This window comes from Triturus cristatus, chromosome 7 (assembly GCF_964204655.1).
Source record: "Triturus cristatus chromosome 7, aTriCri1.1, whole genome shotgun sequence".
Classification (NCBI taxonomy): domain Eukaryota; kingdom Metazoa; phylum Chordata; class Amphibia; order Caudata; family Salamandridae; genus Triturus; species Triturus cristatus.
This window is the reverse complement of record NC_140590.1, coordinates 1,549,187,395-1,549,211,263: the sequence shown is the minus strand read 5'-3', so window position 1 is coordinate 1,549,211,263 and position 23,869 is coordinate 1,549,187,395. Positions and strand designations below refer to the sequence as shown.

The 23,869-nt window shown below is 42.5% G+C and overlaps 1 protein-coding gene across 1 annotated transcript in view; it reads left to right on the top strand.

Annotated features, from left to right (window-relative positions):
• The window catches only part of RIMS4 (regulating synaptic membrane exocytosis 4), a 478,826-nt gene that overhangs the window by 272,125 nt on the left and 182,832 nt on the right, over positions 1-23,869 (top strand). Inside the window, exon 2 of the mRNA XM_085619343.1 lies at positions 23,311-23,452. Within this exon, the coding sequence (XP_085475469.1) occupies positions 23,311-23,452 (142 nt within the window). The remainder of the gene's footprint in view (positions 1-23,310; positions 23,453-23,869) is intronic.

The window sequence follows — 23,869 nt, the reverse complement described above, 5'->3', positions numbered from 1 at the left end:
TGCTGTGACTCTATTAGTTTGTTCTAATTAGGTACGCATTCCCATAGTAGCATAGTTGCCCATTTGGTAACACATTTCCAAACCAGTGATACAATTAGGGACACATTTGCATGCCAGTTTCTTAATGCCCCAACTTCCCCAGTTAATGGCATATTCCCATGGCTGTATTACAAAATGTAAAAAGGATGCACATCACTAAGCCCATTTCAGAATCCCCTAGTTAGGGAATCATTCTGATGCTATATATTTAAAGTTGTCCCCATATGGTACCCAGATGTATGCCGCTATCATAATGGCCCAGTAGCAGTGCTTAATTTGAGCCGGTAGTTTCCAGTGCTCCTCACCGGCACTTAATTGTTGACACTGGCAGTTAGGACAGGTGCCACATGGTGGCGCTGTTTGTATAATTTAGAGATTAGCAGAACAGCAGTTGTTTATTAATTCAGTATTCATTAAAATCAACTAATACTTGCTGCCTAAGCTATTTTTATAGCTTTGGGGGCCTGGAAAAGTCTGAATTGTCTCACTTGTAGCAATGTGATGGTTAGTGGTTGTGTTGGTACTGTAATTGGCAATGCTGGCAGTGGCAATGGGTGATGCAAGCTGCAGAGACCTCCTGACTAGAGCCCTGGCACTTATTTGGTTTGCAAATTAAGCACTGCCCGGAAGGGTTATCCTGCAAAGTCAGGTTTTATATTTGTTCCTGTTAGGTACACATCTTTGCAGGCCGGTATGAACGTTTTGTTCAGAAGAACAGCTTTGCGGGTAGCAGTGCATGAAGCATCATCCACTTCATACCCACAGACTAGCATGCAAAGTATATGAGCAAACGATGAGCCTGAATCGTAAACAAAAATGTGATGCATAAGGCATTCTGTTTTAAGCATGATTCTCTTATAGACAAGTTTGAAGTTGGCAAAGTCTGGAAGAGACATGGTCAAATATCTTAAACCAAACACACTCCTGACAGAAGCTTTCGGTATCGCATACAGTCTGGTCTTTGTGTTAAGGGAGGGCTAAGGTAGGTGGTATTACTGAAGAGGTGGGTGACATTGCTCGTCACCAAATGAAGAGGTGGGTTAAATTGTAGAAAGCAGGCTCAGAGGCAGCTTGTTTTTTGTAGAAACGAAGCCTTATTAAAGATAAGGAGCCCACGTCCTGACAATCCTCTCTCCACCAGTTCCCAACTCCAACTGGCTGAGTTGGAGTTGGCAACCATGGAGAAGGACTGTCCTCACACACCACCAGGTGTCATGCTTCAGTCCTCGCTCTCTAAAAACTTGGTTTGATAAAGAGCGGGCCTACACCTGGAGGCAGGAAGGCACTTCTAAATCTAAATGGGGGACCGTGACAGTGAGTGATAGTTAAAAATCAGTGTAATTGCCAAAAATACATTTATTTGAATGGCAACTACTAGATATTAAAATGGAAGCAGTGAGGAAGGGGAATTAGTACCCCATCACCGTAATGGTGAAGGTCTTCGACATGTTTCTGCCCTTATGGCCCTAAGGGTCCGTGGCATTCATCCGTACGAAAGAAATATGGGCTCCTATCTTACCAAAACGTTTGGTACGAGATGCCAGGCATTCCACTTAACACCTTTTAACTTCGGTCTTCTTTCACTCAGGGCAGTTTCTTTTGTGTACACATATCAGTATGGAGGCCAGCTCACCCTGAATACCCCGTGTTTGTCGTTCCCTCCCCTGGGATTTACCAGGGTTTTTGTGTTGCACAACCATGGAGAAGGAACACAGAACATGGATATATGTAAAAACATGAATACAGTGTGCATGCTAGGTAACAGCTAGCCTGCACATGCATGTGTTAACACTACAATTACCAAAATCAAAGCTCGTCTAGATACAAGTGTTAGTCAATATAATTTTTGGGAGTAAGTAAAAAATGGCAAAACCATTCTCAAAACCACTTGTCGGTTGTAGAAGTGGCTGATATCTGCTGACTGAGATATAGATTGAAACCTTGCAAGATTTCTCAATTACTGTGTCATTTTTGGGGCAGAGCCCACTGAGTTGACCCAATTACTTAAATTCCAGAGGTGATTAATTGTTTCTGGTCAAGATGGTTTTCATCTTGGGGAGGCAGGGTTAGCATTCTGGTGCCATCTGCAGACATATTGAAGATAAGCCTAAATTTACGTATCAAATGAGCATGAGGCAGAAATACATGTTGAAGAGAGAGGGAGAGTGATGGTTCTTGGGGGACACCCCCAAGAGACAGATTTAGGTGATAAAGTTAAAAGTTTAAATTGGACTGCTTGAGTACTAGCTTAGTAAAAGGCATTTACTCAAGCTGTAATTCCTGGATAAAGCAGTTTCCTAACCATTGTAAAAAGAGATGATGGTCAAGTGTATCAAATGCAGCTGAAAGACCTAGTAGGATCCGTTTTGGTGACACCAGCCCCATCCATGATCATCCCAAAAAGTATGCAAAAGCATATGTGTATAGCTCCTACCAGCAATGTAGTTGTATGAAGTAGAAGCAAAACCAGTGGCGGCTCCTCTGCTAAGGATTGTTTTTGTGCAGGAAGGGACACCTTACTGCACAAAAACAATCATGAGAGGTGTTTTCCTCTTTCTATTTTTGCTGCAGAATGCAGCACACATAGAAAGAGGAAAAATGAGGAGAAATAAGGATATTTCTCCTCAGTGCGCCTCCCTAATGCCACCCCTCGGGTGGTCTTAGAATCTGACGCATTCCTAGGTTTACGATTCCTTGTAAATCTGGTAATGCTTCAGATTCCATAGGTGTTGCATGGCACCACCCAGGAATGCCCCTTTCACGCGGTGTTCTGTGTGAAAGGGGCACATATTTACAAGGCCATGAAAACCCATGCAAAGTGGCTGTTTGCGACCTTCTAAATATGCTGCGGCACATAGCGCCATCAGAGTGTCAAAAAAAGTGACGCTCCGGGGGTGCAAAAGTGCCTCTAGGGGCCTCATAAATGAGGCCCAATGTTTCCAGTCCTGCACTTTTGTGTGAAAGCACAAAGTATTCTGGGTGTTTCAGCCTTGTTTTGAGTCCTTTGAACTAATTAGACTATCACACCTCAAATCAGCGATTTATAGGTGAAAGATTTGGACTGGAATCAATGGCCATAATGAGTGAAGTGGTCACCAGGGAACCCAAAGCAGCCCTGGCAATTTTCTCGAACAGCCCATGGGGATGCAATCCCTGGCTCCGGTAGTCTAAAAATGCTTGCTGCTTTTGTTACTGAGGGCCAATATTGCAGGACCGCTGCAAAACCGGCCCTCAGTAACAAAGTCAGCCCCCACCACTGCAAAACAGGCCTCCACCCTTCCAGCATCCCTGGGAAATGCCCGGTGCCCGGTACTGCCAGTCCTGGGCCTGGTGGTGACCCAAGACAGGAACTTTCTCTTATTTTTTATTTTATTTTATCATCATTATCCATGCAAGAAGAAAAATGCAATCCAGGTATTACTTTTGTTTATCAAATCTGGTACCAGAGCATGATGACTTCAGCCTTTTTTGATATTCCTGGAATAAATAAGCCATGCTGTTGAATATTGATAATGTGCAATTACAGGGTGTTTGAAAGAATGACTGATGGAAAGGCCACTTACACATTATCCTTGCTCTGCCTGCATGCTGGAGCGTGGTTTAAATAAATAAGGAACTCTGGTGTTGCAGTAATGTTCTTGCTTAGTGTTTCACATTTTAATTACAATGTTAAGTACTATTGAACCGTTAACCATTTAATTTGCATGCAAAATTGAATTTAAATAAATCAATTAGAAACAGGCTCTTAAATTGCTGTTAAGATTCCTACAGCTGCCATACTAGCCAAATGAATATATCACTAACATTTAATTACCTGACCTCTTCAGAATGTAAAGTGTAAGCTCTATTTCTGTAACTTTCAATTTCAGATATAATTTGTTCTTTTAGGTGTGCAAACATTCAGGCCAAGCTTGTGGCAAGCATACCTATGCCACACTTCATTTTGTGGCTTTGTTGTTGTAATACACACCAGTTTTCATCAACTTTATATTTATTTTTCTTTAGTTTTTTCCCCCAGTGTTTGCTCTGGGATATGATTCTGTTGGCTTAAGGCATTAATTCTTCTATGAATCACCTCAAGGAGGGATTTGTCAGAGATGGTCATTGGTGGGCAGAGCCTTGAATGGTTTTTAGAGCATTCACAGGCAACATATGTATTTGCAATGGATCCTAAACGAAATAATTTACTAAGTGTTGCTCATGAAAAGCTATCATGGTTGTGACCTATTCCAGATCAATGCGGAACATTCTTGACTCAATGGCAAATTTAGGAAGGTGGCTGACATTAGCAATTGCTCGATTTTTTCTAGGAAGATTCAGGGCCAGATGTACGACCCTAAATTGCATGCGCAAACGGGTTTGCGACCTCTTTTCACATACAAAATGTTACAGGGCCATGTACAATTCCTAATTATCGAGTCTCTAATTTGGAATTGCGAGTCTCTATTAGGAAGGGGCATGCCAAAGGCGTTCCCTTCCTAATTGCGAGTCTCTACCCCATGTAAGAATGTTTTGCGACCGCAATTGCTCCCTCTTCAAGAGGGTGATAATGGGATCGCAAATGGGAAGGCGTCCCCAGGGGACACCTTCCCCTTTGTGACTGGCTCCAAAAATATTTTTAAGGGCAGGCAGTGGTCCCAGGGACCACTACCTGCCCGTAAAAAAATTAAATGAAAACGTTCCATTTTTTTTTTTTAAATGCATCCGTTTTCCTTTAAGGAAAACGGCCTGCATTTAAAAAAAAAAAGCAGTCACAGACATGGAGGTCTGCTGAGCCCAGCAGGCCACCATCCCTGGGAAGGCCAGCCATTCCCAATGGGGTCGCAAAATGCGAGTGGCTCATTAGTATTCATGAGCCTCGCATTTTGCGACCCCATTGGGAATCGCTAACAGTGTCTCTGACACTGTTGTACATTTGCTTTTGCAACTCGCCAATTGCAACTCGCAATTTTTCGCAATTTGCGAGTCGCAAAAGCAAATGGTTGTACATCTGGCCCTCAGTCTAATCCAAATAACTGAATTGATTAATGTTGCACCACAAATGATCATCTCTTTGGCTTGTATGAAAGAGTTTCCATGAACCCTGTTTCTACAATGGGCAATATTTAAAACACAAGACAATGCTTATCCTGCCACACAACTCAAGAATTTACCATCTTCAAAATAATTTTCGTAATGCAATTTTGCTTTTCTATTAAAGATTGTGTTTCAATGTAATTTTCAAAACATTGTTTTAAAAATAATTGACCAATGAATTTCATTTTGAGGACATACTGGTGTGCCCCTTTAGGATAATTTTAATAACTACATAGCTAATTTATTTGTAACATATTTCTTTTTTTAATTGGTTTAGCCATTTGATGGACTCAGTTTTTTCTTAGATTTTTTTATGTTTTGAATTTCTTCAGGCATTTGATATGCATCATTAGAGCAAAATATTGATTAGCCCTAGGTTTTGATAGCTTCCTTCTGCACATTGTTGCAATGAGCACAGAATGAATAAGGTATACATATTATCGCCATTTGCAAGAGACTGTGTAGTGTCCAATGGCTATGCTGGTGCTTATAGATGACTGGTGAATCACAATAGAAATGTTTACACCTATTGCCAAAATGCCATCATTTCTTATTTGCCACCTGTATGGACATGACATTCCTTTCACAGTTTAGCTGTTGTTGAGGGGAAGATTTTTCACCTGCTCTTGTTCCTAGACTGTGGAACAGAGTCACCTTGCAGATAATGTAATATTAATTTGTTGCAGGGGTATCATAATGCCTTGGGTCTTTAGTGATGATTATAAGGACTTGACCATAAGTTTAGATGTGTCTGGCAGCCAGGACAACCATTTCAAACCAGGGGACCAATCATTGATATTATTCTAGCTGTGCTGTTCCCCAGCACTTTACATATACATTGTAGTTGTTTCATTCCACCAAAAACAAAGCATCAGAAAAATCAAATGTTTATTTGTTGGTTCTTGCTATTGTCGCTCTGACTTCCTCACTTAGCAATTATTGGTACAGTGCCTGGATAACCTCACGGGTGACAAGAAGCGCTCTACAGATCTACTGATTGGTTGATTGTGACTAGACTTTCCTGTTTTCAGTGTAAACCTAAAAATACAAATAAAAGCCCCAGGAAAGAGAGTAGCACTTATCATTGTAAACACTGATAAACACATATGACCCTGTACCCCCCCCCCCAAATGAAATATCATCCAAAGAAAGTGATTTGATTAATTACTTACTGAAAGACCAACGAAATTGGATGTTTTATAGAATACATTAGTAAGGATGAATGATTTTAGGTTAATGTGTTGCTGTTTTGATGTTTAGCAATATCACTACAACAAAACACATTTCATTTGTGTTTTTTCGTTTTGCATAGCGCAAACTCGACCCGAAGGTATAAGAACTCTTTACATGAGCACCAAGTTGCATTACAGACGGACACATTCATTTTTTAGCCAGGGGGAGATTAAGTGATTTGCCCAGAATCTCAGGATGTTTGAGCCTTCCACCAGACTTGAACCTGGCTCCCCAGCTTCAAAGGCAGCCGCTCTAGCCATTAAGCCACATACTCTCCACATGGTTGCTGGAGAGATGTTTTCCAACTATGTTTACTTAGATTATATAATTATTTTTAGGTCTTGCTGACAGACAGCATTAGCTCTTTTTTTAGAAAACCTACTGTTTCAAAGACATAATATATTTTTAGTAAACACCTTGTTCATAATTGGGTGGCTTTGGTGATTATCTCAGGTGTCAGCTCCTAATTTGATGGCTTTCCTTACAATTATCGAGTTTGTCCCCATGTATGGAAATTTTCAAACCAAAAGTAATACAAATCTAAGTAGCAAATACGCAGAGGCATGTTTCAGTGCATGTACAACATTTGTATGATGTGTAAATAGCGAACATTATAGCTTATGTGTCGCTCAACATGATTTCATTGTGGGTAGATATCCTAGATATGAAGGCTTGGTCTACGTTTGGGGCTTGGAGAAATATGTTTCTAAACTGATTGCTCTTCTGTCTCCATAGGTAGGTATTAATTACACTGTAATGTCTCATCAATTTTAGAAACTGTAGTTATGGTCAAAGCACTGGGTTTTGATGGTTGTATGACAGAAGCACGCATGGCTGAACCACGCATGCCTCTACAAAGCTCATTGCGGTGCATTGCTTGGGCTGAAGACTGAAGGCTGGAACTGGGAAGGGTCAAGGGCAGGGTGGGGCAGAGCACGGTGAAGCGGTGGAGCGGCTGCGTCGGACCTGACGCACCCAAGCTCCGACTGCCCGAGCCCCTGATCCACTACAAGTCGATCTTTCGATACAGCAGCGTAGGCGGTCGCAACTCCGCTCAGCTTGCTGCTAGTCCTCCTCCTGCTTGTATGCATGCCTTGCGTGGCTAAACATCCAACTCTCCAAAATTGGAGGACTTTCCCTCTGCAATGCCATCCCAACAACAAATGCATCTTAACCACGCATTCCTTTACCATGTATGCCTTAAAAATGAATTTTGTTGTAAAGGAAAGCTTGCTAAAGGGATATGTGTGGTAAATGACCACTACCCTAACCCCCCTCACCTCCCTGCCCTAAGCCCTAAAATCCTATCCCTCTACCTCAGCCGTCCCGCCTTTGTTTTTTTTTAACAAACTTTATTGAGCCGCCATGTAGGGTACAATACAGTATTCCAATACAATTATGGCATTTTCATTTTTGTTGATCTTTATCACCCCTACAACTATCATTAACTCTACGAACTTCAAATCTGTATTTCCAGCGTTACATAACACAAAATTAAATAGCTTAGATAAAAGAGAACATGGGGATCCATCCCGAAGGATTATTAGTACCTCAAAGGAAATGTATCACGTATCCTTGCAACCCTAAACTAAATTAACTACCCCCTCCCCTTCATGGTCATCCTACTTTCTGCCCTCTATCCTGTCACATGCTCCAAAGTTACCATTCGTCGTCAACCTATACTACTGGTGCACGATGGACTATTCCGTGTAGGTCGCTCTAACCAATGCTAACCACACATCGTGTGTTTAAGGTGATCCCTGGTGAGGGTTCGCGAATGTATGCGGGATTTCTAATTGAGTGAGTTCCTCTAACATAGCAGTCCATTCCATGGAGATGGGACGTTTCCTGAGCCCTCGTGCCTCCTCCCATCTGAGTGCCACACCTTCAGCACTGCCCCATCTAATTACCTCTTCTCGCCAAGCCGTCCCGCCTTGAGCCCTAACACCGACCCTGCCCTTAAAGCCACCCCTTTCCCTCCCTCCGAGACCTAAAATCCTGGCCTTTACCAAAAACAACCCTGGCCCCTATCCCTTCCCCCTCCCTGAGGCCTAAAACCATGCCCCACTTTGAAAAAGGAGCCCGCCCCCCCCCGCCCTGAGTCCTACAATCGACCCACACCTCTAAAAACTACCCACCCTCCCCCAAACCCAGATCCTAGCCCCACTTACCTGTCCATGTCCATAGCTTCCTGTTCCGATGCTTCCTGTTGCTGTCCTCACCTATCCGGACACTAGACTGCTATCTGCCTTAACCACGCATATGCATGGTTAAGGCAGATGCGTGGTTCAGGCAAGTGTTATTACGCTTGCGGGGAAACGGCACGTGTGTGGCTCAGACTGCATTGTAAAGGTTGTTTCCCGATTTTGGCGTGTTTAGGTCAGGGACCATATACTGCATGGGCTACATAAGTCCTTAAATAATTTTGAGTGCAGTTTATTGTCAAAATGTGCAGTCATTAGAAGGTTAGGAAGAAAGATTGTTCTGTAGGAAATGCCTAGCAAGACCAGTGCTTAATTTTTAAAAGATAATTGCTGGTACCCAAACCTCTGCTCAGAAGCAGCTACTCTCACTGCTAAATGCCAGCTTACGAATACCAAGGATGCAGAGTCTTAAATTCACATAATTCCACTTTAATCCACTTCCAAAAAACTCCCTTTATCTCACTTTTGCATGTCCCTGCTTTCTCCCTATGTGATGGTTCTCCAGAGTTTCTTTGAATCCTCCTTTTTCCTTGGTTTGTTTTCCCCCGCTGTCTCCATGAGCTCAAATTAAGCACTCAACACAGTAGATTGCTGCATGGCCTTACTTACTCTTGGAGGAAGAGTTCTCTGCACCGTTGATGTTGCAGTAGTGTTTCCAGGGGTTTCAATTCAGACAGGGTTTACCCGAAGATCACCCATCAATGGGAAATTCCTTTTATTTGGTCATTGAACTGAGCCTCCTTCCGCCTCACCCTCTAGTTAAAGCAGGACTTTTGGATTTGGCGGTATTCCTCAGTAGGTCTTTTTTTTTTTTTTTTAAACCTGTCCACTCTCCCATCCCTTATTGTGACAGCCGTAACTGCAAAATGTTATTATTTGAATAATTCTGCCAGCTATGACAATGGTGGCAATTTTGTATCAGTAGGTCAGAGGTCTGTGTGCTGCTTTTAGAAGCGATCCTCAGAGACTACAAGGGAAGCCTGGGTTGTTTGTTTTTTATAACCCTTAGGCCCTATTTAGGATGACTGGTCATCGGAGCCTTACCGACTGACATCCTTGGTTTGAATTCCGACCGCTGTATTACGATTACAGCCGTCGGAATTCAAACCGGCTGGTCATTCCGGCTGGCTTCCGATGGGCTCAAGGAGCCCGTCAGCCAGTTGGAAACCAAACATAAACCCTTTCCCATGGTGTTTCTGCCATCAGAATTATGATGTTGATTTCCGACAGGCTTTCCATGTTGGGCTTTCTGACATGAAAAGCAATTATGGGGGTCCTTAGCAGGACCCCCCTTCTTCCGTGGCCTCCAGTTGTGGGCATGCCACTCGGTGCAGGGATTTACAGTGACTCCCATTTCTCTATGGTAGCTTGTGCTGTGGCCGGTTTCCCCTTCACAAGCTCCCATAGGGAAATGGGAGTATGCAACCGCACCATGTGAGGCCGCATCGTAATTGTGGTTTTGGACCGGCGACCCAAGGTCGGTCGGTTCTAAAACCGCATGGATGACGGTTGGAGGCAATTCCGACCGACATCCTAATTAGGGCCTTAGTGTCTTGCTTGGTTCTTATTTGAGGGCAGTATAGCGTAACAAATGCAGCGTATTATGTCACTCTGTAGCACAAACAACAAACAATCTGGCAATATTGTCAGTAAGCTCAAGACAGACACAAGGTGATGATAAAGTATAGATCTTCTGTTTTGTGACTCGGTAAAACACACCTGGTGGAACACATCTTATGATATCCTATAAATGAATGTTTCAAGAGAAAAGTACAGGATTTGTGATCTGCCTTGAGGAGAAAAGGAGGAATTAGACAAATTGGCAAATACTGTTCTGAACTAGGGAACCATAAAATGTAGAAGTTTATAGCAACAGGAAGGAATCCATTTTTTAAAGATATATGGGACATGTAACCAAAAATCTGTCTAAAAATTCGGGTTCCACTATCCCCATGGGACATTATAAGAATGTCCATCTCCCCTGGTCCCATGTGCTTTGTGCTCTTAGCAATAGGAGGATTCAGTAGGGAGATTTAGGGATCTTCAGGTCACATGGGCCACTACTGCCTCATTTACTTTCCTTCCAAATGCAATAATTTCCAAAATGTACCTTGCTAAAATGACAAATGGCAGTGCGCCATGTTAGGATGGTAAATAAAAAATGGCCACAATGCCTGTTCATGGATACATCGCCTACCATACATGCACATGCATCACGACACATGCATGTATCCTGAAGCCTGCATGCGCATGTGTAACAATGCTTGCTTACTTATGCATCATGATGGATGACTACTCATTAGTGGTATCTCTAAATGAACTTGCATTTACAGAAAATCCACTGCAATATTGATGCCCATGCATGTGAGCTTGTGCGTCACGATCTGAGCCACTAGAACAATGTGATCCTCCAGCTGCAATGTTTTCCGCATAATTATGGATTTACTGCATTTACAACATAATTCATTATCTGCTGCGAAATTTGCAGACGTTACCGAAAACAAATGTTGCTGGCTCAAACAGATCAAAAGTTACTAAAACTTGCTCAACCCATGTTACCATGCAGTGGAAAGGTCTATGCAAATGTTGAATGCTCACTTTTCAATAGCCTATTCCTGTATTTGATCATTAAACTGTTACTAATAAGGTTGAACCTTTGCCCAGACAGTGTTGACATATGTAAAATAAACAAAAGAATACCCTAATACTGTTGCAAAATGTGCGTCATAATGCGCATAATTTGCCTCTTCTTGCCGCATATTTTAGTCAACCCTGTCACATAATGTGGCCTTCTCCTGTCACATACTTCCAGTGGCCCTGGTCTTGATGCATGCCTTAGAACGCAGGTGCAGGGCCATTGGCTCTACCTTTTAGAGCTGATACCTAGGGGAAATGCCAATGCTTGTTTATATTGTACAGTCTTCAAGACACATATAATCATATTTTCTATAATATATTTAGATGAATTGGCCTACAACGTTTAATCATTATTAGATATTCTCAAATATTATCAAGAAGTGATGGACATTTACGTTCCTGTGCAGTGTTGTGGTCTTATGCGACAGAACATTTTTGGGAAGGAAGAACCTGAAAGGCAGTTACCGTCTATGTGTTTCTTTGGACTGACTCACTGGTGCTACAATTGATCAGGTTTTACGCTTGCGTTGTAATGGTATGCGGTGTAATAGCCACCTTTCTAACCGGATCTATGCTTGAATTTCAAGCTCAATTACTTCACGTTACAACAACTATGAGCAATATAATGTCAAGCACATTAAGTAAGCATTTGCCAGGTAATATTTTGTAGCAACTCATTTAAGTTACAATGAAAGGATTATTTTAAACTGTGGAAAACCTTTGTACCGTTCACTATCACCTCAATCTCCCCCTTCTTCTCCATTTCCCCCCCTTTTTTTTTTGTTGCTTTTCCTGACAATTTCTATGTCTGGCTTGACAGAGCAGCTCTTTGCAAGACATATTGTTACAAATTCTTTAAAATATACCAACAGTGGGTTTTAGCTCCAGCCAGAGGAGTACCATTCTATAATCTCATGCAAGTGGCTAATAGGGGTAACATTTTACTTTGCAGGAATTGCTTCCATTAGAATGCTTTAGTGACTTTTTTACATCTTAAAAGTATTGCTATTGATATAGAGCGAACTGGTAAAGTGCAACGTATACCCGGAGGAGTCTTGGCACTGTCTGTGATCAATAGAAAAAGGGTGCCTTAGTTGGAAAAAAAGCTAGGTTTTTAGAGACTCTCTGAAAGCTAAGAGAGTGTCCGAAAATTTCAGAGATTGAGGGAGACTGTTCCATTTAAGGACAGTACACCTTAAAAGTGCGTGTAATCATCACACTTTTTCTCACAATCATTCTATAATCACATTTATGCATTCTATACACAAAGCAATCCATTGTTACTACTTTATCCCCAGCACTGACAAAGCTCGTAGGATTGGCTTTAATGTGATAAACAGCATTTGTGCATGCAGTGCTTGTAAGAGGATTTAGGAAGCCAGTTTTGTTGGCTTTGACAATGCTAGGTTTCTTTTCCCTTCTCTATCCTGGAGGGCCCAGCACTCTTCCTTCTGCACTAATAATGGAGCTCTTACTTTCTCTTATGCAGGTGTTCTTTCATGCCAGACAAATTACATGTTATGCTCTTCCTTGGCTATGAGGCCCCCCTCCATTTCCTCCTTCCAGCCCATTCCACACTTGTGCCTGTTTGCCTACCCTCCTCACCCCAGTCTCTCTTCCATCTTTGTACCCATACCCCTTCCTTGTCTTTCCTTCTTTGCCCCACCGCCACCCTGGTTTCTCTGCCCTTTTCTTGTCCATTCCCCTCTACCATAGGGCAACCTTCCTCTCTTAGCTGTTTCCCTTCCTCTTAACACCCTCTACTCTTGCCCCGCCTTAGACCCTCCTCATTACAGTTTTTCTTTCCCATCTGCTCCCCTTCTTTAGCTCTTCTCATTGCCACACAATCTTTACCTCTCACCATTTACTACCCTTCCATGTTTTTGTCCGTTCACAGTCCAGGATACTCTCCCATTTCTGTGGGCTACTGTTCAATACCCTCCTGCTTCCTCAGTTCTGATTCATCCTACCTGGTCCATGCCCATCAGTGTCACCCTCCTGTTAAATCTTCCAACATGCCTGCCCCCTCCTCCCTGGCCCTCTTCTCCCTCCCAAGGTGTCATTTATTGTTACAGCTTTAATTGGTAGCCCCATTTATAAATGAATGACTGAATTACAAAGACAGCTGATTGATACATTTTTAAGTGATGAATCTTTATTAAATTATTAGCGTTTCCGGAGGAGTAGGGGAGTGTGGGGTGCAGACCATAGCTGGCTATACCGAGAGTGTGATACGGCTTAATGGCTAGAATGTCAACCTCAAAGCTGCCGAACTGGGTTCGCGTCTCGGCAGGGACGCTCAACTTCCTGTGATTCTGAGCAAATTGCTTAAACTTCCAGTACCTAACAAAATTAATGTGCCAGTCTCAGTGCTTTAAATGGGCCGGTATTCACAGGTACTGAGTACCGGTACTTCTTATTTTTATCACTCTGAGTACCGGCACTTCTCTAATCTGAGGAGAGTACCAGTACTCATTAAAGGATGGGCACATTGGGTGCTAGGGCTCGTAACCTGTCTATGACAGTCAAAACACTTCTGTAGCCCTGAACTGAGCCTCCACTGAACTATTCAGCGTGGGCTCATTTGCATGACATCCGGGTGTTCACCATCATGCTGTGTTGTAAGGGATCGAGGCAGCCCGGTGACAGTGCAATTAAGAAAGCCTAGGGAGGTTAAAATGGCTTCAATCCCATCCGATTCTTTTGCGTGAGTGTCTGCTTATGTTTGTCTATTTACCTGTGCGTGTTTTCGTGTGAAAGAAAAGAGGGAGGAAATCGAGATACTCTTGGGGAAATATTAAAGGAAATGTGTGGAATGCTCTGCGTGCACATCTGCTTGTTTCTTTCTGTGTGTGTCTGCATGCCTGAGAATATATAATATTGTGCCAAGTAACAACAAATAACAGTATTCAAGCTGCAAATATTACAAAACAAGAAAATGTTAAAATTTCACTACGTTTGTCTTTTGTTTTGTGTAACGATTTAACCTATTTTGTTCATAGAAACCATTTCTCATGTGTTTTGGCATGTGCTACAACTAGTATAGAAGTCAATAAGTATGTCATGTCTTGCCTTTGGCCCCGACCCCTAGCCCCGCCCACTCACCACATTTAAGTGAGTACCTGTACTATTTGTTCCCCATTTAAAGCACTGGCCAGTCTGTACCCCAACTTGTGCTTGTATGAAGCGCTCTGATACCTTCGGTCGAGTTCGCACTAAAACTCAGGAAGAAAAAAATAATGTATTTATATTTTTGGGCAGTTTTATACAGCGCGGAGCTTGCTCAAGGATCATTTTACATGAGCACCTGAATTGAAAATGTTTTGGGCAACAGGAGATTAAGTGATTTGCCCACAACCACAGCATGCTGAGCAGAGGCTGGGATTTGAATTTAGTTCCCGAGTTCCAAAGTTAGAACTCTAGCCAGACGGTATCATCTATTTCCTCCTATGATTCTCTCCCATATGATGCTGGACTCACTGTTCTCAGAACCTTTGGCCCTGCCCTCTGAACTTTGACCTATCCCATCTTACCTCTCTGCCCCATTTTCTATTTGCTGGCCTAGCCAACCATCTTTCAATCTTTTTCCCAGTTAAGGCTGGAACTGAGAGTGCGTGATTCATATTTGCTGTGCGCTTCTCGAGCCGGCCGGAAGCATGCAGGCTCGTGCACTCCACATGCTGCAGGCGCGTGCACTCCACATGCTGCAGGTCGCCATGACACCTGCATCTTTGACTGCGGTCTACCATGTCATCATTACAGCACCCACTCACGCATGCTGCTGCAAGCTGGCGAATCCCTCTCAATGTATTCAGCAGCTACGGGCTGTCAACCAGCAGCTGTGTCTGGCAGCTCCACTGCCAGCCGAGCGGAAAGGGGAGGGGAGCGAGCAGCACTTCCAAGCAGCTACTTCCGATCCACACATCCCAGAAGCAGATTGCCTGCTGGTCTCTTTTATAATTTACAGACATTAAATAGTGCATTCATATGCCTCTAACCTAATTGAGCCGACAGTAAATCTATCTTTGTTTGGTGCCGGTAATCTCCCATAAAATGTATGGAGGCAGTGCTAAGAAGTGCAGGTACACTCGCTTTCAAATAAAAGAAATGCAGGTACTCAGTGCCGGGCAGTACCTGCCCATTTTAAAACACTGTATTAGCCTATGTTTTGTAGTTATTAAACCGTAGTTGTTCTACATCAGTTTAAATCATGCCATATGTGTACGTAGATAGCGTCTGTCGATACAATGGAGGAGTGTAATTTTGAAACTGCATGGTCTCTTTGGGGCATATTTACAAAAATTGTCGGAGCGCGTAGCTGCGTCAAATTTGGCAGCGCGGCGCTCCAACATTTTGAAAATGCAGGGATGCGCCGTAGTCACAAGAATACACCGCACTCCTGGAGCAAAAAAAGCTCCTTAGCAGCAACGCAGGCACCCAGCCGCCATGTTGTAAAGGTGCCTGCACTGCTTGTACGATTGTTTATGTGCAGGAAGGGACACCTTCCTGCACATAAACAATCAATAATGGCGATTTGCTCTTTCTATGTGTGCTGCAGAATGAGCTAAAAACAAGGGGAAATGAATAATTTCTCCTCGTCTTGCCATACTACGACCAGGTATTCCATGTGATTCGTTTTTGGTGCTGCCTCAGCCTTGTAAATCTGTGGCCGCAACAATAAGCAATGGGTGTTGTGGTGGAACGCCAACAGCAACACCCATTGCACACCCCATTGTCGCAGAGGACTTTGGCGTAAAGTTGCATATTTACAAGGAGGTGTGAAGCCACGCTAGGTGGCTTAGCGCCACCTTGTAAATATGGTAAATGGCACTATGCCAACAGAGTGTCAAAAAAAGTGACGCTCCTGTGGTGATGGGGACTTGTAGATATGCCCCTTTGTCTTTCTGTCAGGGACAGAAAATAGGCCTTGGGGACAAAAATAAAAGTACTTCACATTAATAAATTAGATAGCTAAACGATTGGCTTATGTTTGCAAATAGGGGGTGCTTTGAACTTGGAGAAACACACTGTATAAATGTTTTACGAGGTATGGAAGCCTACATTGATTAGATCTTGCTGCAGCAATGTTTGCCTTCATTTCTGGGGAATCAAAAGTAGAAAGCATGCCCAGCAGACCATAAAACAGGCTCGCATATAGTCGTAAAACCCGCCCACTCACTGACCTTTCAGACCAGCCTTTCGGGCACTGCCTGATTGACGTACAGGCCAGTCCAAGACTGCTTTCTCTATCCAGAAAAAATATAAGTTGATTTAATCAACTGCTTGAGATAAGTTATACATTAAAGACTGACAGTAGCTGGAGGGTCTTTCAAATAAGTATGGTGTCTAGGACTTGAGTTTTACAGATAACTGGGTGACTTCATGGGTGATGTTATTTTAAAACACATTCAGACTTCCCTAAATTAAGCCAGTTCACAGTGGCTGTACCAGGGGTATCATGTAGGGTTAATTAGGAGTGGAAGCTTTTTTATGTAATTTAATAGAGCGCAAACTCGACCCAAAGGAATTGGAGTGCTTTACGTGAGCTCCAATTACGTTACACAAGGACACATTCATTTGTGGTAGGCACAAGGAGATTAAGTGATTTTCCCAGAATCACAGGTTGTTGAGCCTATGCCGAGACTCCACCCTGATTCCCCAGCTCCAAAGTCGGTAGCTCTGGCCCTTAGCCACATCCCCCACATTACCCCGTTTCACCTTTGATCAGTGCTTAATTTGAGCCGGAGCTTTACAGTGCTCAGCACCGGCACTTATTTGGTTTCCGGTGCTCGGCACCGGCACCAAATTGTCAACAACACACTTAGGGCAGTCTGCCACAAGGTGGTGCTGCTCATGTAATTTAGAGACGAGCAGTATAATATTTGTTTATGGAAACAACATACATTAAAAAATGACTAATACCTGCCTCCCCAGCCATTCCTTTAACTTTGGGGACCTGGAATAATCTGAACTGTCGCATTTACATGCGATAGAGATGGTTAGTAGTAGTTTTGGCAGAGATGACGGGGGGATGGGTGGTGCAAGCTGCAGTGGCCTCCTGGTCAGAGCCCTGGCACTTAATATTTTACAAATTAAGCACTGATCTCAGAGGCGGAAGGGACAGGTTACCATGAACAGAAAGTAAACAGAGCTCCAAGTCAAGTCTATCTTCATTATCTCCAACTCCCAGTTCTAGATTGATAACCACGTGGTGTGGAGCTGATATAGGATATGCAAAAGTTGGGGGCAATCCACCCTGTTAATTAAATGGGAGGAAAGTCAGTGGTGTGACACAGTGTGGTGCTCGAAGATCTCTTGCACGACGTTGCACTGTATTGTCCAGTACGAAGGCATGAACTGCACCGGCATGTCTTCCTTGCTTCTGTGGAGGGTTCGGTTGCAAACCTCATGTAGTGCCAACAACCAGCTGGCCCAAGTGCTGCTGTTGCTTCAGGGTCTCGCTGTAAGAGAGCCGAGATGGCAGTAGAACGGATTTGTGAGGATGCTTTGCCTAGTTGAGACCTGCATGCCTTAAAGGTTCACTGGACAACTGAATCTATTTCTGGAAATTGCAAGCCTGCACCATGCATTTGTGAATTTACGTAGGCATTGTAAAGCTTCCCTGGACTTTGAGGTTGCACCTGAGCATATGAGTCTATGCGTGTGCACTGTGAGAGTATGCCGTGATTTGGAGGAGATTGCTGGGCTTTGTTAAGCTACACTGTGCATGTGACTCTGCACCTTAGGGCAGCTGTTGCGCTTTATAAATCCCATTTCATTTCATTTAATTTCATTTCATTTCATTTCACCCATGCATTGTAAAGCAGTAGGGCAAATTTGGTGTTATAATGGGCATTGTGAGTCAGCCCTGGACATCTAAGTCTTTTACTGAACATGTCTTGTTGGGGCACTAGAGGGTGTGCCAGAACATCGAGAGTTTTACCTAGATATGTGCTATGCATGACTTGGGATTTGAGAATGTATTCCTAGGCATATGATTGCTGGCCGTTGGCGTTTGCTGACATTTGTGACTGCACGCGGACCAGCATATCTATGCCTATTGTTTATATAGACATTAAAGTTTGTACCCGAGCATTTGAAGGGTAATTGGACATGTGTGGCAATGTGTAAGTATTTGGCAATAGGACTGGACATTTAAAGCTATTCTGAAGTGTATGCTTGCTGTGTAGTGACATATGATGGTTCAGCCTGGGTATCTGAGACTGTTCCTGGTCATTCGAGGCTATGCTTAGGCACTTTGAACCTATGAGCTGTGCCGCGGGGCTTGAGGCTAAGCATGTTCATTTGAGGCTGAACCAGGCCATATCATGGCTGCGCCAGGGGGAGACAAAGTTGAATTTGTGACTTTGAGACATGATTGGCTACGTCAAATTCTGGGTAAAAACAGTAAAAGGGCCATTGGTCAAAATGCTACACCCGTCTAATACATAGTCTTAAGTGGAGATAGTACTGGGTTGTGCATCCAATCTGGTATAGGCCCTAAACCTAGTTAATTAAATACTTGGTTCTGTGGTGGATGCTGGAACCAAAAATCTTTTCTGTCTAATGCAAGAAGAGTGTCCAAATTATAAACTTCAACGGATAAATCTCATCAACGATATTAGATAAGAACTTCATGGACCAGCTTGACACCTGATAATTCGGATTACTGAGTCAAAAAATAACCTTAATTTAAGGATTTTCAATGAGTTCTTTTACGTGGCTCATAAACTAGTTGACAAACTAGTCCATGACGTCACTATCTAGTATCTCTGAGGTGATATATTCATAACACTTTATAAGTCGGAAACTATTACTGCTTTAAGTAGAAAATAATTTGGTTAAAGCATCCACCAAAGAACCTCACCTCCGATTCTAGTTGGGCGTGTGATGAACGTAAATGGGTATGTGATGGCTGTGCACCAGGGACTCCATGTTTACGCCTGTGGCATTTCCTGCCTGATATTTGGGCATACCATGGTAGAACTCTAACATGTATGTGGGTGCTAATTAAAATAGAAGTGTGACTTTTGTGTTTTTTAAATTTTATTCTGTACAACTTATATTGCTTTTCACTTGAGTGATTTGACTTTTTGTGTTGTGATCAGAATCGAAATGAATGTGTCATACATTTCTGTGATGTCATTAGGCGGGTGCAAAGGTCGTAGGATATCATTTCCTGTGATGCTCTTGGGGGTTAAATGTCATTTGATGTCCCTGCCTATGTCACCTAGGAATAAAAGTCACAGATGAAAGTCCCTTTAATACATTCCTGTTATTTTACTTTAATAGACTCTGTATTGGGAGTTCTTTGGTGCATTCTCAGGTGATGTTTAATTTCTGGTAATCGGTGTTTCTTTAGGACACATTGGAGACCCAGAAACATCTGTTTTCAAGATTCGTAGTTCCATAGCGCACAGGGGAGCCTAGAAACAAAGGGGCCGATTAGGATGGCGGGCGGACTTTCATCCGCCTGCCACCCTAGCGGTGCTGGGACCGGCTGCCAGTGGTGCGGCGGTCCCACACCAGCAATTAGGATGCCACCGCCACCGTGGCATCCTCCATTCCCAGCATTGTGGAGGGCGGTGCTCACAGCACCGCCCGCCACAATGCTGGGGATGCACGTTGTGCATTGTCATGCCCAAGGTGACAAAAAAACATTAATAAACCACTTAACTTGCACTCGCTGCATCGCCGAGTCAACTTCCCACCGCCCCATCGCCCGACCGTTGTTACCTGTGCCAGCTGCGCCTGCCTGTTAGCCATGCCTCTTCCCCTGCTTCTTGTCACCCACGCGATAGCGAGTTAACAGAACATCTTTCTTCCATTTCCATGTGATCCTTATATATTTTAAGGGGTCACACTATTGTTGGTGCAAGCCAATGTGGATTCAAGGGTGTGGCCTGTTTTGCCATATTCGGAAGACGTACCACAAATGAGGTAGGGCCCAATCCTCTCTCCCGCCCCTCCTTAATTTAATTTTGTGATGGGAAAAAATCAATTATCAACCTGCCAAAAATGGTGTATTTCCCCTTCCATTTAAAGTGCAGTTTCAAATAAAAGCTAAGCAAAAAAGGGAAAATATTCCTAGGTGGCTGCAGCTGAGCTAAACTTGACATATCTGACCCACTTAGAGCCTGCAACTCGCCAGCAAACTACACTTCAGCTTCTTTGGGCTTATTGAAGAGTTTAATCTATTTCCTTGCCTCTGTAGGGATGTTGTGCTTCTAGTGAAGTGGTTTTCTCAAATCAGTAGATTCAAGTTTTAGTAATATACGATTACAGTGACCCGCTTTCTACATTTAAACGTATACTATGGAGAACACCTTTTAATTCAATGTGGTTTGCGGAGTTGCACAAATTTAACTCAGAGCCATTGTCCTCTTCTCTAAATGTAGTCACAGTAGTATTAATTATAGACTGTGTCACCAGGATGCCTGACCTCAACTTCCCTAGTCCCCCATTCAGTGTTTAATTTGTAAAAAAACATAAGTGCCACGGCCCTCGTCAGGAGGCAACTGCAGCTTGCACCACCCATTGCCACTGCCAGCGCCGATCATGACAGTTCCTACGCAACTACTAACCATCACACTGCTACAGGTGTGACATTTCAGACTGTTAAAGGCCCCCAAAGTTATAGTAGTGGCTTAAGCGGCTGGTGTTAATTGTTTTTAAAGTATATTTCATTAATAGACAACTGTTGTTCTGCTCATCTTTTAATTGCACTTACAGTGCCACCATGTGGCTGACATAACTGCTGATGTTGGCAATTAAGTGCAGGTGCCTAGCACCGGAAACCACAGGCTCAAATTAAGAATTGCCCTCGTTAGACTATAATGTATGATCCTGGATAAAAAAAACACATTAGATTGCTGTGCCTCATTTTTCTTTACATTCAAAAGTAAAGGAGTCACTCTTGATAGAATTATTTATTTAAGTGCCATTTACATTTAAAGGGGGTTAAGTCTAATTGATTATGTAAGGTCCCACTGCTGTGTAAATGGTACTTGAATAATTCTAAGAAGAATCAGGTATTTTACCAACCCTGGCCCTTCTTCTGGTCCAGGGTTGTCCTATATTTGCACTGCTTTTCCTTAACTACACTATTTAGGAGCACCTTGAAGTGGTTCAGCTATGAGTGAATAAAATAATATAAAACAATTTCACATGAGGTTAAACATATTATAACATTGGAAGATGACCATTTACATATTGATTATTTACAATAGTGCCCACCAAAAAAATGTGATATTCTCTTGGTCCTCCCATGGAAACATCGTCAGGGAGTTCATTCTTAAATCCTTCTATGTTTTAGTTTATTAATCCGAAACCTAAAAATGTAGCTATAAATTACACTCAGTGAACTTAGGTAACCTGATATATTAAACTGCAAAAATGTAAAACCACAATGAACTATTTTTCAATTTTAAGGACCCCTGTCCGATTTTTAAATGCAATCTGTTGGGTGATCACGAAGGTAATTATTTTGATGTCTCAGCTTGTATTTTATGTCCTTTGGACTTGACATACCTGGATGTACTCTATGAGCCACATGTATCAAAACAGCATTTTGCGATTACCAAATAGCGATTTTTACCGAATCGCTATTTAGTAATTGCAAAATGCTATGTATGTGAGGAATCACCAAAGATTTAGCGATGTCTAAATATTACCAAATAGCGACTTGTTAAATATGTAATCGCTATTAGGCAATACTTCTCCATTCGTTCCTGAAGGCCCATGGGTGCAAATGGTTTTGCAGTAGCTAATTTGCGATTACCTAATTGGTAACCGCAAATTAGCTAATGCAATGCCAAGGGTGCTGGGGGCCTGAGGCCCCCCTGAAGCACCCCCAAAAAATAAACAAGCATTTGCAATGCAATTGCTCTCGCCTTTGGGACCTTATATGTATTTAGCTATGCAGCACATTAGTCTGGGTGCTGAAACATCTACTGTTCTTTAACATAGAGGGAAAGTAAGCACCAGACTGCGTGACACAGCAGGTAGGGGGACACATGGAGAGAAATATTGGCTTCCAGCGGGAAATGGTATAGTCCAAAGCTCTGTTTTTAATATAAAATCAGGGCCTTCGTTGGTCATGTCAGTGAAAATACAACATTTAAAAAAAAAAAATTATTCTCTACGTGTGCTCGTGGAAGACAATTTCTATGGACTGGAATCTATAGAATGCTGAAGTCATTCTGGTATTTTACTGACCTCTGCTGGTCGTTTTCTATCCCGAAAGTTAAATAGAGGCAGTTGCCAGTTAGATAAAAATAAAAAAAGTCCCTCAACAGAAAGCAATTCTGGTATTTTACTGACCTCTGGTGGTCGTTTTCAAGACAGTTAAATATAGGCAGTTGAACAGAAAAAAAAGCCCCTAAGCGGAAGCAGACAAGTCCTAGGGTTGATCTCCAGAACCCACAAAGTACATACAAATATAAGTATATAATAAGTATATAATAAAGTATATACAAGAGGCCTCGAATGCTCGACCTATCTAGAGGCATGTGTGCTCTACATGGTACTTTGAAAAATGCATTTTTGTGCATATTTCAAAATTTGCAGATGGTTACCATCTACTTGAAGTCGTTGGTAATAGCATTTTCCTAAATGCACAGTTTGCATTTAGAAAATGCTTGTTACATGTGCTAAGGGAATGGCAATTTGCCATTTCCTATTTGTAGTCGCAACTTTAGGTAATCACAACTTTTGCGATTCCTAAAATTGCGACTAGACAGTCTTTAATACACCATGAAAGGCTATTTTGCATTCGCAAATGGCCAAATTCTGCGATTCGCACTGTTTGCAAATGCAAAATTATTTCATACATGTGGCCCCATATGAGTGTTGTAGTTTGCACACCTCTTGGTGGTTCTGTGTTCCTGGAGTAAAAAAGCTTCATTTCCCTTTCTCATCTTAGCCTAAGACCCCCTGTGATCACCGTATTGGCAATTCTGCTATCAAACTAATTACTTTGATGCCTGTTATTTTGCAGCGTATAATTGCAATTATATTGACCAGCCCTTAAGATGCCTCACATGGTGTCTGTAATTACACATGTAATTTAGATACATTTGGAAAAAATATATGACGTCGCTTTGTTTTTGCCTTTGTTTAGATGGCGATGGACGGAGAATCAAAACCGGCATCCAACGAAGTACAGAAACAGGACTGGCTGTTGAAATGCCAAGTCGGACAGTCCGCCAGGCGAGCCATGAATCCATTGAGGAGAGCATGAACAGCTGTGGATCTGAGGGAAAGTAAGTCGGAGACGGGCGCCATTTTGATGGGCTCTGCCAGCATTGTGGGGCGTGACATTCTCCCACCATCTGGAGCTGCTGATGAAATTTCCCATTAAAAACGATAATACTATATCGACTTAACATTTGATAGTTTAGCCTTAGTTTTTGCGACTGTTAGTTAACTGCATTTTACCAGTATCTTTAAATTCCTCAAAATACCAATAACATTCTTTCAGCTATTTCTGAATGCCTGAAGTCCACTCAAATGGGAGTCTTATGCTCTGATATAGGAATATTGGAGATGTGGCAAACTTTCATTTAAAAAAAAAAAAAAAAAAAATGAAACAATCACCAATTTCATTCCCCGCAGATAAGGGAGCCATCAAATACAACATTCTGTTGAAAACTGTAGTAATGGTCTGCAGCGATAAAAGC